The sequence below is a fragment of the Adiantum capillus-veneris genome, chromosome 4 (assembly GCF_014529385.1).
Source record: "Adiantum capillus-veneris isolate H3 chromosome 4, ASM1452938v2, whole genome shotgun sequence".
Classification (NCBI taxonomy): Eukaryota; Viridiplantae; Streptophyta; class Polypodiopsida; order Polypodiales; family Pteridaceae; genus Adiantum; species Adiantum capillus-veneris.
Window position 1 is genome coordinate 116,814,711 of NC_140934.1, and position 15,334 is coordinate 116,830,044.

General features: G+C 43.5%; 1 protein-coding gene across 1 annotated transcript in view; it reads left to right on the forward strand.

The window, feature by feature from the left end:
- The first annotated feature begins 5,420 nt into the window (after nt 1-5,420).
- LOC147459863 (uncharacterized protein At1g32220, chloroplastic-like) overlaps nt 5,421-15,334 on the forward strand; it is a 58,878-nt gene continuing 48,964 nt past the window's right edge. Inside the window, exon 1 of the mRNA XM_086511054.1 lies at nt 5,421-5,578. Within this exon, the coding sequence (XP_086367180.1) occupies nt 5,526-5,578 (53 nt within the window). The 5' untranslated portion in view covers nt 5,421-5,525. The remainder of the gene's footprint in view (nt 5,579-15,334) is intronic.

The window sequence follows — 15,334 nt, forward strand, 5'->3', positions numbered from 1 at the left end:
GGATACCATCTTGAGAGATAATATGACCTAAGTATTGAATCTCTTGAAGGAAAAATTTGCTTTTCTTTTGATTGAGAAAAAACTTGTTCTCCCTTAGTGCTTGAAAAATCACTTGGAGATGTTGCTTGTGTTCCTCCGATGACTTGGAGTAGATGATGATATCATCAAAGAACACTCCAGTGAACTTGCGGTAGGGTCTAAATATTTTTTCCATTAATCAATTGAACGTGGCTAGTGCATTATTCAAGCCAAAAGGCATGACTAGATATTCATTAAGACCAAACGTTGTACGAACACAAGTTCTGAAGACTTGTCCACACACATACGGTATGTACCATCTTTCCTTGGGGGTTTCACTATGTGTAAAAATACCATATCATGTGCGTTCAAGACATGTTTGTAAAACCCCTTATCTGTGAATTTTGTTAGGAATATAATGTACCCTTTTCTTTTTAAATCTGTAAGTTTTTTTCAAGTTTGAAAAAATAATGCTCTTCTGTATATATATTTCTGTAAGTTTCAAGAAATCAGTATCTCGTATCTTAAAAGCTTGAATGCCCAACTTGGTGGCCAACTCCGTTGATATGAATTTGTGAGTAGAGCCAGGGTCAAACAAGATGAAGGCATCATGTTCCCTTACCTTTCCACAGGCATAGGAGAGAGGTGATTCTTTGCAATGAGCATCCTCTTTTGGAGCTTTGATAGTGGAAGCTCTAGTGTCTCATTGCGGACATTTTTCTTGGGGCAGATAGCATGTCCTTGCTCCCCACACTTAAAACATTTTTGGTCCTTGCGAAAAGCTTCAAGCTCTTTAGGAAAGAGTTTGTTTTTACCTTTGTAAACTCTCTTCTCCTTGGATCGATTGTTGTTGTTGTTGTTGTTGGAATTGCCTTGGGAAGAATTTTGGGCATTAGTTTTTCCCTTTGCATCATTTTTGTCTTTGTTTTCCATGGGCTTGACATTGCGTCTAGCCCCTTGTTGGAAATTGATGCAGGAAGCAACCATGGTGTGGTGGATTACTTCGGTGATAGAACCAGGCCGTTGGGAGTTGACGTACTCGGCCATCTCTTTAGGTAATCCCACAAAGAATTGTTGCTTTTGCTTGGTGAAGTCTATCTTTTTAAAGACAATAGCCTTGAGATATAAATCCCAAAACTTGTCTACGTATTTGTGGATAGACTCATGGGAGAGAAGCTTCAAACTCCACCATTCGGTAAGCACTTTGTCCTTTGCATCACTTGCAAGGAATTGCTTCATGATGGAAACTTGTAGAGTTTTCCATGTCTTTGGGGCTTTGCCGTTGCCACGAAGACTAGCCCACCATTGACGAGCCGATTTTTGAAAGTGCATAGCTACATGGCATAGCTTGGAGGACTTCGTGAATCCCTCCAATGGCTGTATCAATTGTTGGATGAAGGCCAATACTTTGTCGATAACACCAAAGGTGCCATCATAGGTGAGAAAAGAGATACACTTTCCTCCCTCTTTGAACTTTTGTGACCTTCGCCATGCAAGGTAAGATTTGCGATGTCCTCCCCTCTTGTATTATCTAGGAGAATAGCCATAACTTTTGTCGAAAGAGGAGGAAGTTTAAGAAGAAGGAGAAGAGGGTGACCTCTTTCTTGCCCTTTTCTTCCCTTGTTTCCTCTCTTCTCTTTCGCAGTGACGAGGGGAAGGACTGTGGGTTGACCATTTCCTCTTGGGAGGAGTTGGCGATCATCTAGACTGTCGTCTTGATGGAGCCACATCTTCAGAGGAACTTAGGGATTCATTAATTTCTCGTTCTTTGGATTCCTCCTCTCGTATGGGAGAGAATCTTTTTTTGGGAGTCTCATCAATAGGCCTCCTAAGGTCTCTCTCTTCTTGGAGAGGAAGGGAAATCCCATAAGCACGAAGTTGTTGAGTAACTTCGGCTTGCAAAGCAGGGTTGCCCATAGCTTACTTCAACCTAGTAACAAGATAATTGACAAACATGGGGGCATCATCATTAGCACCTTCATGTGCAAAATTAAACGTTCATTCTACTCTCTTGGTTTATTGTCAGCCATGCTAATTCTACTTATGTATAGATTACTTTGTGCTTTGGTACACTCAAAAACCTTAGTCGCTACTCTTCTTTATCTTTGAAAACCAGCTCTCAAGCTGCCACACCTGTGGTTTAGACACTATTGATTGCAAAGACTAGTGGAGAGGGTCTAACATTGCTTGGTTGAATATGGTTCCTGTTGAGCTTGCTCGTAGCTCAATAATGGTAAAGCCAAAGGCAAGCCCCGAGAGGCTCCATTATTAAGACTATAGTTCCCAACGGTGTACCTCGAATTCTCAACTAGGATAATAGATCCCTGTCCCACTTACCCTATTGCAATAAACAGGCCCAACCTTTCATGGACAACTTAAGGACCTCTCTTCTTAAGCAAGAAAAGAGAAACCAATAGCTATGATACCAATGTAATGGAAATGGCCTATGAACTTTGAGAATAGCGGAATTAGGAGAATTAAAGAGAGAATTTTTGTGAGACTACTTCGAGAATATAGAGGGTGAACTTAATTGATAATAGCAACATAATCATAGTACTTAATTAACTTGGCATGAACAATACTTTTGCAAGAGAGAGAGTTTAGAGAACTTGACAACAATTGAGGACCGGATTTATGTGGAGCCGGTCCCCATCCAACGGTCTCCATCCAATAGGCTTTTGTATTTAGGTTCTCCCATCAAGAGAGACTTGGTACAATACAATACTTGTGTTCCTTGTGAGTTGGGTGATGCAATGAAGATGGAAAGCTTCATGCATCATGAACATAACATAGACTTTGTAAAGAGCATTAACTATCCCCAGCCTCAGTCCCAAGGCCTCAAACACCTTCAAAGGTGGAGACTGCTATTGGGGAATGAGGGTAGGGAAGAGGAAGAAGAAACATTCATAGGAAAAAGAATAGTTCCTCACTTATCATCACTCTTCTTGCTAGCATACATAATAGCATAGTAATGAAGATGGAGAAGACGGCAAGCTTAAGCATTGAAGCATGGCTCTTGGTTGGATTTGCATTCCATAGCCAAGAGTGTTGGTGTAAGCTCTCAACTTCTCAACAAGCTTGGAGAAGGAGATGGAGTTCTTGCACTTCACCAAGTGAAGAATGAGAGAAAACGAGAGAGAGAGAGAGAGAGAGAGAGAGAGAGAGAGAGAGAGAGAGAGAGAGAGTGAGGGAGTATACCCCCCAAGCACACCCCTTGCTTGCTTTGGTCGACCCCCCCCCTTGTAGCTCATGCTTGAAGCTCATTGGACCACTCTAGGCCTAGCCAATCACATGCAAGAGGCATATCAAGCAACAAGGGTAGGTTTTGGACACATGTCCTTCTTTTCCATTTGAGGGAGAGAGGCTTGATAATTGCTTAGATAATTATTTAATTAATATGAATGCTCATTGGACCCCTTTTAAGCCTATCCAATAGGATTCAAGCACACCTTGAGGGCAACATGGGTAGGGGCATGAGATGTGTCCTTGCGGCCTCTTGAGGCTTAGGCTTACCTTGTGTGTGTGTTCTCTCTCATCTCCCTAGCTTTAGGGCTCACCCCCTCCTTTGTAGGGATTTTGTTGACTTTTGGAAGACAAGCACTTTAGTCAGCAAGCACGACAAAGCACCTCAAGCTCCCTAGTCGGCAAGCACTACTAGCACCTCAAGCATTTTAGTCAATAAGCACGACAAGCACCTCCACCTCAAACTGGGATAGGGTTCCCACCTCAAGCTCAGCCCTAGCTTACCTAAGGTCAAAGGACTTTTAACACTAACCATTGGTGGAGGTCTTTAACAAAGCTGACCCTAAGGTCTTTAAGCTCCATTAGCTAGCCTTGCTCTTTGGCATATCATCTCTCATTTGTACCCCTTTACCTTTGGCCCCGTGTTGAGATAGACTCGTAAGGACATGTCTATATTCTAACCCTTGTCCCCGTCTATTCTCCCACATTACATGATTAGTTTAATATGAGAAAATCATTTGGGTCGGTTAGATATTAGATTTTATGACATTCATACTCCATGAGATGAATAAAGAGGCGGAGAGCAAATACTCAATTGTCTTGATTGAGGGGGATGGTTGGTACCCAATATGGTGTCTTGTGTTTTGATTCTTGTTAACGTTTTTCTCTTTGTGTGTTGAAAAATTCAATCACTCATTTTTTTCTAAATTTAATTTGATTTAATCAATAAAATTTGTGTTGAAAATGTTGGGAAGATTTCAGGAAGCCAACATTCGATGTTATGGACCCTAATGCTTAGCAAAGGCATATTTGTAGCGGCATGCACAGTCTTGCATTGAACAACTTATGAAGCTTTCTAGTCACAACAAGTGCAATATCTTTGTGGATTTTGTTATGGTCTACCAACCACCGTAGGAGAACATGACTGAATATGGGTGATTGTAGATAGGTTGACTAAACTTTGTAAGTTTATTTCAACCAAGTCCACCATCAAAACTCCAGAGTTCACCAAGATGTTTGCAAACAATCTATATAGGTTATATGGATTGCCCATCAGTATTATGTTAGTGATCGTGATCCCTAATTTAATAGTCACTTTTGAGGGTTGTGTTTAAATGATTGAGAACACAACTCAATATCAGTATTGTGTATCATCCAAGACGAAGGGCCAAACTGAACGTGTTAATTTGGTACTAGAGGATATGGTAAGACTAGGTTTAGTCCCTTTATGCTTATTTACGATTTTCAACCTAAATCACCAATTATGATGGGGTTGGCTAGTGAGAAAATTCAACCAGTCAAGGACTTTATCCAAGATCGTATACGAAGTTACTCGAACATAGAAGAAGCATTTTGATGAGACATGTCAGCAAGTCACTTTCATGGAAAGTCAAGAAGAGGTATTCTTACATATTCCAAAACCTTTAGGAAGTATGAAAACTTGTCATCCACCATCTGGTTACCTCTTAGGTTTTGTGATCCATTTCCAATATTCAAGTGAGTAAAATTTGGTCTACACAGTGCCGTATTCATCCAACTTTTTTTATGTTAGCTGTTTATGTAAAACACTTACATAGGGACAACAATATCGTTATTCAAGATGTTCCTATTAATTTCATTAAACTTTCCACTCAACCGCATCACCCAAAACATATTCTTGACTATCATGGTATACTTCAAGAGAGAAAACATTAGTGTTTTTAAGAAAAAACATCCCACTTTTGTTTTCAAGGACGACAACGCGTCTCCAAAGAGGGAGTAATGTAAAGCCAAGGGTAGTCGGATAGAGTCTAATGGGAAGTTGGCACTGTGGCTTGATCCTATATATCGAGAAGAGGTAGGATGGGAAGAGCAGGTTGTTCACAAATCGCAATCATACATAGTGCACACTTATGCATTTAAATACATTGATAAATGTGAAATGTTGTGTACACATACATGAATGTGCTTGTATACGTATATACGAGAGAGAATTAACAACGTTAAGCAACGTGGAAGCCCGCTGTAAGCTTTTTAAGGCTCTTCTTTGTCCAAGAGAGGTGGCCATGTCGAGTATTTTCAGACACAGTAGGCACTTAGCCTGCCGTCAGAAAAGCAGGTAATCTGACACTTTTTGCTGAAGAGTTTCACGTGTCTTCATGGTCTTCATTTCAAACGTCAGAGTACATTTCATGTTCTTCTATTTGGCTCCCGTATGAAATAAGGGCAACCACACTGGCAAATAAAGCCAGTGGACCGAAAGGTAAATGTGTGGGTCAGTTCATGGGGATCTGCTTGGTGTAGCTTGATAAGACCCACGACTTCAGTTTATTTGGTTAGAAGTGTGTGTGTGTGTTTTTTTTTTTTTGAGAGAAGAAGAAGAGGAAGAGAATTTTTAACGTCGTGGGAAACTATCCACACATACACACACACACACACACAGAGAGAGAGAGAGAGAGAGAGAGAGAGAGAGAGAGAGAGAGAGAGAGAGAGAGAGAGAGAGAGAGAGAACATTAGCAATCTTGGCTACATACGATAAACTGTGTGCACAAGATCACCATGTCCATAGGCAACAATTATTTTGGGAACAAACTCAGTAATCCATACCAGGGCGAGATCACATGGTACATAATCTCAACTAGCTAGGCTGTGAGGTCGACAAAAGGTAGCACTTTCTACATAAGCATTTGGCTTTGGCATTTAACTCCAAAGACTAGATGTAGAACAAGATTTCACTCTATTTGTGTCGGAGAAAATTATGTCCAGCTTCCCCCTATGAAGTAGGTGTTCCATTGAAACTGTCAAACAGTAGGCGAGCATGCTGGGGTATAAGAGAGTGACAGAGAGAACGTCTCCATATAGTTAGAAAGCTCCAAGTTCATGAATTTTCTTTGAGGCAATGCTTTGGCATGGTGGTGAGGCCTCTTAAAGACAAAGTTCTGCAAACTTAAAGAAGTTTTAATGCTTAGTTTTATTTCACTTTAAATTTAGAAGTGGACATTTTTTCTGATTAGTGCATCAAGAAGTTTTGGGCCACTTGGCTTCTAAGGCCACTTTTTCTCGTTGAGTGCCTTGAACAAAGCAAGCCGAGCATTTTTTATTGTGGATTTCCATCAGTTTTTTTTATCCTTCTTTGTAGAGGGTGTGGTATATGTAGCAGAACATAGACAATGTTGAGAATATCTATTGTATGCTCATCGGAAACGGTACTAATAAACAAAGAGCACATAGGCCAAGGAGAAATTTGGACAAGTTAAATGTTAGCAATTGGCCCTCATCAAAAGGTGGTTTGCTTACTATTTGTGTTGCCATTGTGCTTTTGATCATGTCCCCAATCCATGCCCGTTCATTTTCAACATCCCTTTACACCACATTGTGGCCCCAAGGCACCTAACTCCTTTATTTACGATGAGATCTTCAATAATAACCAAGTGCTTGATAGATTCATTAGGGGATTATGACATGAGGATATCTACAATGGCCTAGTCCTTAGAGGTATCACCACTTGGGAAGCAATTACCACCAATGCGATCCAATTGGTGGATAATTTAATGATTCAAGGAGAAAGAGTGTCTGTTGAGCCTAAATCTATTAGCTCGCAAGCATCGGGGCATCAACCAATGACCCCAAAGCCTATTGCTAAGGAACCAAAGTTATCTGAGATGACTTTAACAGATCTCACCAAGGCCATTCAAGAGAGTCTTAGAGATAATCGTGCTCCACAAAACAATCATATGTATCCAAGAAGGGAGCAACAATGGTGCTCAGTTTGCAATGGTCCGCATAGTACCAGTGAATGTCCTATGTTTAGAGTAAAATTCAATGGGAATTGCAATGCCTGTGGGATGGGCAGGGAGGTTTCTTGATTGCCTGTTTGATGGGTGGTTTTGTGGCTTTCTGCCACTGGGTGTGCACTTCTGCGATTGATTGCTGAGACAAATTTTGCAAACTGAGGATTCTTCGCAAACTTAATCATCTGCTTTCTACACTCGTCAACCTGTTGTCGACGTTCCATCTCTTGAAGTTCGTACTGAGTAGGCCGAGGTGCCCCTTACTCTTCCTTTGTTAAATCATTAAAATCTTCTGCGTGATCTCTCCCCGCATTAGCTGATGCAAAAGAAGTCGACTGATTCTTGGTGGAATCCATAAGTGTCGCAAGAAAAGGATCGAATTGCCCGGTAGAAGAGAAATTGGCGGTGCTCTGATACCACTGTAAGAAACTTGGACACCCCAAGTCTAGAATCTGTTGCAGCACGAGGAAGAATCACTTAAAATACTTCACAACTTTAATTCACACGACACGGCCTGGAGTAGTTCTGTGCCCAGAGGTATTGGCCCCAAAGACTGGTGCCCCTTTCGGTATTTCTTTTTATATTTATCTGTGTGCAAAGTACAAGGAAGTCCTTGGGAACTCACACTCTAGACTCTACGTCCAGATGCTCTGAGTAATGAGGCCCAAAAGACCTTTTTATTGTTACAAGGGATGCCCAAAAGCAAAGCCCCAAAATCTCAAACTCAAAAGCAAATATAATCCAAAAGCTTTGCTCAAAATCTGCCCACTAAAAACAGCGAGCGTAGTTTCCGCAAATCGTACTGACTGCCTCGTCATCAACGCGTTTTACGAAAACTGTACGGACTGTCTGTCAGCGCAAATCACGTCGTGTTTTTCCGGGCTTGCTGCCACGCCAGCAGTCAGCATGTGTGTTTGCGTCCTAGCACTGCCAGGTCATCAATTTGTGATAGCTTTGATGATGTCAATGATTGAGATGATGCTACAACAAGAGATTCAGTGAGCCGTAGTTGCAAGGGAAAGTGATGCTATAGCAGAAGGCTCCACAAGCCATAGTCAAAAGGGAAAGAATGGCTGTAGAGAGGGAACGCAAAGTTCTTTGTTTATCTACTGAAGGAAAGAGGGTAGCTATGGAGCGAGAGCGTGAACGGGAACGCGAAGCTCAACACATAGTGGCGAAAGAAAAGAGGGTAGCTATGGAGCTAGAGTGTGAGGCCCTAAGAGACCAATGGATGCATCCATTGGTCTTTCAAGTTTTCTTCAAAGGGCGATCCACCCAAAGAGGCCAATGAGTCATCACATAGAGCATATAGAGACGACGACTCAACTCAGTCACTGAAAAGTTGACTTTTAGTAAGTATGATGGTAAGATGGATGCATTTGTGATTTACTCTTGGTTGCATCAGTTTAACGCTTACTTTGCCATTAACAAGAAGAACAGTAGCAATGTCACAAAGTGATGACGTGGCTACCGACAGCAAAAACCCTAATTTCTACTAGAAGCCCTAAAATTCCTGCAAACCCTAATTTTTGTCAAAAACCCTAATTTTCGAAAATCGCATGTCACGTGACACATCCAATCCTATGTGTCTGTGGACAAGCCACAGCATGATCAGGGTTCAGTCAGTCCAGTCAGTCTAGATTTAGAAGTGATCTGGCACTTTTGTGAGTCTATTCGTAGACCATGCATGCCCAGTCACTTAGTGTAGATGCATATCCTTTGGTTGCACACAGCATGATCATAAGGATTCTCATCAGAATCCATCAGAATGAGTCGGGGGAATTTTCGAGTGATTTTAGCCTATTTTCCCTATTTTTGATATTTTTCACTTATTAATTTAAGTGACTTCCCAACAAAAGTAGGTAGGGCAATTTTGCTAAGAAAATATATAAGCAAACCCAAGTTAGCACTAAATGGTAGAAGGAGCTCCACGCTCAACAGGCAACTTCTCAGCAGAACACCCCTGGCAGGAGACTTAGCGTTTTCAGCCAAGGACAGCCTGGCGTTTTCTCCATTGCAGATCAGCCCCAGCGTTTTGCATGGCAGATCAACCCGGCAACAGTTAGACACAGCAGATCAGCCTAGCGTTTTTGCATTTGCAGAATCCCGGCGACAGAAGGACCAAAATTCAGCCCTAGCGTTTTTTGTTGCTGATCAGCTCCAGCGTTTTGCACCTTTACCGCGACGGAAAGTCAAGGAACATCAGCGTTTTCAGTTTTCAGTAGTTAGTACCCGCTGATCAATTCCCGAACCTCGCAGATCTCACCTTCCCGCAGCAGTTCCTCGCCGCACGGTCAGTTTCTGTAAGGTTTACAGTTTCAGCCCGGAAACGCAGATTTCAGCATCTGCATTTTCAGCGCGTCGTCATCGCATCGTTGCCATCGACATAGAGTCAGAATTCAGCAGATAGAAGATTAGCAGATTTCAGCCCATAGCGTTTTTGGACAGTAGTAGCAAGATTGCAGATTTCAGCCCTTAGGTCGACTTAGTCATCACCGTCGTCATCGCAGACATAGCCTAGAATTGCATCAGTCTCATGCATCACCATTGTACCAGATTGTGCAATCATAAGTAGACCACTCTTGCCGACGAGAGTGGGGCCTTCGGACAATAGTTTTACGTCTTTGGTGTCGTATCTCTCTTCTCTCTCTATCTCTCAGTCTCGTACACTTGCACGCACAGTGTCCATTCACTTTGTTTGTGATCATAGCATTCTCTCATTAAGAACGGAAGGCTCTACCTTCCATAAGAACAAAAGGAACCTTGAGCACAGTTCGGAGCACTCATCTTGAGCAAGGGGCAAACAATCATTCCGCTGCACCTAACATCACAGAGGTGGAAAAAAAATAAAAATAAAAATAATTTTTAAAAAAATTATTTTTGAGCGACGCAAAATCCCAGCTTTTGGCTTTTTGCTACGAAAAGAATTGGATGAGAGAGAGAGAGTTGAATTGCTTTATTTTTACTCTCATTGAGAGAGACATAATGTGCTTTTGCTTTCAAGCTTTTGGGGCTCTGCTTTGTAACATTTAAATATGCGGTGAGAGCCTCACTTCTCAGAGCATTTGGACGCAGAGTCTGAGAGTGAAACCCTAACCGCTCTCTTATACTTTGATGATTGTTTAATACATAAAGAAATACCGAAAGGGGCGCCAGTCTTTGGGGCCAATATCTCTAGGCACGGAACTCCGCCGGGCCATTGCAAATCTATTGTGATCTGTGAATTGTTTTGAAGTGGTTATTTGGTGTTGTCGCGATTATTGATTCTTGACTTGGAGTGTCCAAGTCTGTTATAGTGGTATCAGAGCACGGCCGATTTCTCTTCTACGGGAAATCCGATCCCCAATTTTTTTTCCGCGGCACCTATGGCTTCACGCAAGGACCAGTCGACTCCCTCTGCATCTGGAGATGCGGGCAGGGATCACAACGAAGATTCAGACAGAGAGTATGGCCCGCCTCGGCCTACTTTGGCGGAGCAAAGAGAGATAAGCGTCGTCAATTGATCGGCGATGCAACAAAGATGATGCTCAATTTTGCGAAGGATCCGAAATTGGCAAAATATATGAGCGAGACTTCTTTTCAGGAAGTGTTGGGGTATAGGCGTCTGTGCCTTGCCCGGCCGCCCAGAGTCTGGGCGCCCACTGACTTGTATACCTTATACATAGCATAAGTGTATAGGGGACTGCTCACTCTTTTGAGTCTCCCCACCCACATCGTGTGTGTGTCTCCTCCTCTCTCTCTCACTCTCCGTCTGTGGTGCTCCCCGATCCCCTTCAATTGGTATCAGAGCTATGGTGACCGCGGAGAGCACGACGGCTTTGAGAGCTTCGAGGCGATAGCTCGCTCGCTCTCGACGGTGGAGTTCGATCGCGGAGTTTCACAGAGAGCGATTTTAGCTTGAGGAGCATTGTCTTTGGAGCTTAGGAGCTTGGTGTGGTCAAGCTTGGTCGAGGAGGCGGTTGCGGCTTCCTTGGTGAGAGGAGCTTTTGAGCTCAGTGAAGCTCGTTAGAGAAGTGCTCGGCGGAGGAGAGCTTGACATTCGAGTGCTTGGATGCTGTTGTGGTAGAGCTCTTGCGTTGGAGCTTGCATTGAGAGGACATTGCATCATGCAGAGTGGAGCAGGAGCAGGTTCAAGACTGTGTGCAGCTCGTTTTTGCCATTTTCGTGCTCTAAAACGCAGTTTTTTGCGTAGCTCCGTCATACAGAGTCAGATCTACATGATCAAGGAGTCTAGGTCAGGGTTTTGGCACGCTCCGGACGCGATGGTGATGTCTATTTGCTGAAATTATGCTTTGAATTACAGCAGGTACAGCAACAGGTTTATTTGTGCACTTTCGGGTCCCAAAAACACTGTTTTTGGTATATCTCACACACACGGAGTATTTTCTGCAGCAACCAGCAAATTCATAGGTGTACACAGGTTTTTGGATATGCATTTGTCAAGAGAGCCACTCATGCAAGAGTGAGCTATGTTGCCATGGTCTTGGCGGTTTATGTATGCCATATATGGATTTGTGTATTCGTTTATGGCTGAGATTATTTGAGATTTGGCTTAATTTATAGAAGAAACTCTGTTGGATTTTATCTAGGTTCTCGCCATAGCTTCTACGTATCCGTAGGTTGCTCTTTGACAGTTTAGTGGTTGAGTTTACTCCCACTTTGACGGGTGATTTTCAGTCATCATTTGGTTGGAGTTTGGAGTCACTTGTGTATGCCCTTGTGTGCTGTATTTTGCATTGTGCATAGCGACAGATCTTGCAAGGTTTTGCGAAATGTTGCTATAGTTATCTGGCAGACATTTGGTCATCGATTGAAAGGTATTTTGGCAGCAATCATCACTCACATGTATGTCATTTGAGGTGCCGTTGAGTGGTACTCCGGCAAGAGCGGGTATGCTCATATGTATGACTGTGTGAGGTGATTCCGGTCGAGTTTATTCCCTGATTGGCCATTGTGGCATATATTATTGTCTCTTTGAGGTTTACTGTTGAGATTTTGCTCCAGTTACAAAGGAGACTCTACCAAAATTTTGTCAGATATTTATGCGACATTGAGTCATATTGACTTGTGATTTTGTGCAAGGTTTTGCACGGTTATTGGTGCAACTTTGCATCAGGTTTTGAGCCATATTTGCAGACTTTTGTTGATGCGATTCGAGCCAGTTTAGGGCTGATTTGGTTGACATTTGCTACTCATTGTTGATTGCTCTTTTGCGAGCATTATGGCTGATTTTTCATTTGACTTCCAACGTTATGGTCTAACACAGTTTGATGGTGTAGATTTTGTTGCTTGGAAGGAGCATATGCTTGTTGCATTGGCGGATTTGGGGCAGGATAAACCCTTGCGTGGTTTATTGGCGAAGCCCAAGTCTATGCGTGATGATGATTGGCAGGATCTTGATGAGTTAGCAATGTCTACGATTCGTTTGCATCTGGTTGAGTCTGTTGACTGGCAGGTCTCGAGGGAGACTACAACTCATGCTTTATGGCAGAGTTTACATGCTATGTACGCGACATCCATGTCGACAGGGGAGTCTAGTCCCATTTCTATGTCCATGGGAGAGATTGGTCCCACACGCAAGTCTCGACGGCATAGAGACTTGACATGTTGGCATTGTGGACATAGAGGGCACATTAGGCGTCGATGTTTCAAGCGTTTGAGACAATGGAGGTGACAGATGCGTGATGCAGATTTGGGCATGACAGATGCTAGTGAGATCAGTACGGTGGTTACTGAGTATGCTTGTGACGGCGATGTCACATTTACATCTAGCTTGTCTTCATACGATCTTATGTCTACGAATTGCATATCGGATTGCACATTGTCTTCACATTGGTTACTAGATTCAGATGCTACTTTCCATGTCACGTCGCATCGTGAGTGGTTTAGCACGTTTTCTCGTGGGAGACTTGGTTGTGTGCACATGGCTGATGGTGCTGTGTATGACATTGAGGGTGCAGGAGACGTATGTTTGTCCTTGCCGAGTGGTATGAGATTTACCCTGCGTCATGTGCGTTATGTGCCAGATCTGAGACGGGATTTGATCTCACTCAGATAGTTACGGGATAGTGGATGTCGGGTATCGCTGCTTGAGCGATCTTTTGTGATGCATTTGGGTTCGCTAGTGATTGCGAGAGGTGCCAGGAGTGGTACAGGTTACCCATTGCATGTGGATCAGGCGAGAGACGGTGTTGTCTCTGTGATCATGCAGCCAGGTAGAGAGCGAGAGAGCAGGCGAGTCTCTTTTGCTCATGGGTTGCAGGGTACTTTGCATGGAGTGCAGAGTAGTGAGCTCGTTGTGCACACAGTTGGGGCACGACTTGAGCAGTCACACAGAGAGGTGATAGAGTCGGACATGCATGCTTTGCTAGTGACTGAGCAAAGCAGAGAGTCAGTTGTGCAAGATACTTCTATGCAGGATAGACGGGTAGAGCGGTCTTGCTCTAGTGAGTCACGACAGGAGGACGTTGTGCAAGAGTCTATGCATACGGAGTTAGAGCATGAGAGCTCTAGTGAGTCACAGCAGATTGAGTGGTCATGTTTACAGTGGATGATTACAGAGGAGGCTGAGATGTCAGCGATTATGCAGTCATTCCTTTCTATGCTCGACAGTGAGCATGGGGATATAGTTGTGCAGGATATGTCTTCCAGCAGACACCTAGAGCAGCTGGTTTGCTCTGAGGTTGCACGACAGGGTGATGCGTCTTTTGCGGACAGTCAGGAGATGCATGTGGCTGACACGCCTTGTCAGTCAGAGATGCCTATTGCCAGGGATATATATGTTGATGCATGCTCCGTAGAGCTAGCAAGGCCCGCTAGCATTGCATCGGCATTCGGTGGTCTCATGTATGAGATGTTGATCTTGAGACCGGATATCGCAGCTGCAGTGGGAGCATTTGCAGTTGGGGTTGTCAGTCGTTTGTTGACTGATGATGGCATAGTGCACGAGGGAGATATGCAGGTATTGCGTACATACTTGCAGTACGTGTGCGGTACGTCTGGTGGTGTATGGACTTACACGGGAGCAAGACAGCCGGATGCACACAATCACAGCCAGCCAGTGGGCATCGGTTGAGAGCGGTTTTCTCTCGCCTTTTGTAGTCTTTAGACTAGGTTCCCTTGCTTAAAGGCACAGTCGCCTTTAAGTGGGAGGTTGTTGGGGTATAGGCGTCTGTGCCTTGCCTGGCCGCCCAGAGTCTGGGCGCCCACTGACTTGTATACCTTATACATAGCATAAGTGTATAGGGGGCTGCTCACTCTTTTGAGTCTCCCCACCCACATCGTGTGTGTGTCTCCTTCTCTCTCTCTCACTCTCCGTCTGTGGTTCTCCCCGATCCCCTTCAGGAAGTGCATGCACAATGGTAGAAGACCAGTACACCACCCCTGAAACCCGCTCTCAAGAATCCTTTTGATCACAAACAGTATACAGAGAAGGAATTACAAGAGGTGGTTGATGCACGGATTGGACGTGCAAAAGAAAGCCAAAAAGCATGGCAAAAAGCAGAAGAAAGGCACTGACTTCCCGGGATATTTGGGTCGTCAGTCGACATTCGACAAGGCAAAGAAACAGAAGAAGCGTGTTCGATTTGAAGGAGTACCCAGTTCTTCTTCTTCTTCTTCTTCTTCGTCTAACAGTTCTTCTAGCTCTTCAGATTCGAGCGAAGAAGACAGAAAAGGTAAAAAGCGAAGCAAGAAACAAAGCTTCGGAAAGGGCAAGAAAAAGGCAAAGAAGGCTAAATCTCGCTAGAGACTGACAGTTCTACTGAGGACTCGTCTACAGAGTCCAGACAGCTCAGATTCCGATGACGGAAACTTTTATGCGAACAAGAAGAATTTTTACAAAGCCAACCAGTATGACTTTCTCGAAGATAAAAGCAAGAAAGTCTGAGAGTTTAAGGAAGGTAGCCACTGGCTGAAATTTAAAAAGATTTTTATTTCTTCTTGGTTGACGCAAGAATATGAACGAGATGTACGAGCTGCTTGGAACCATCTTCGGATGACCAAGAAAGATACAATCAATGCTTACTGTGAAGGATTCTGGAGCTCTTTTCTACCCGCCTCTTCATTCAACAAGATCTCGTTTA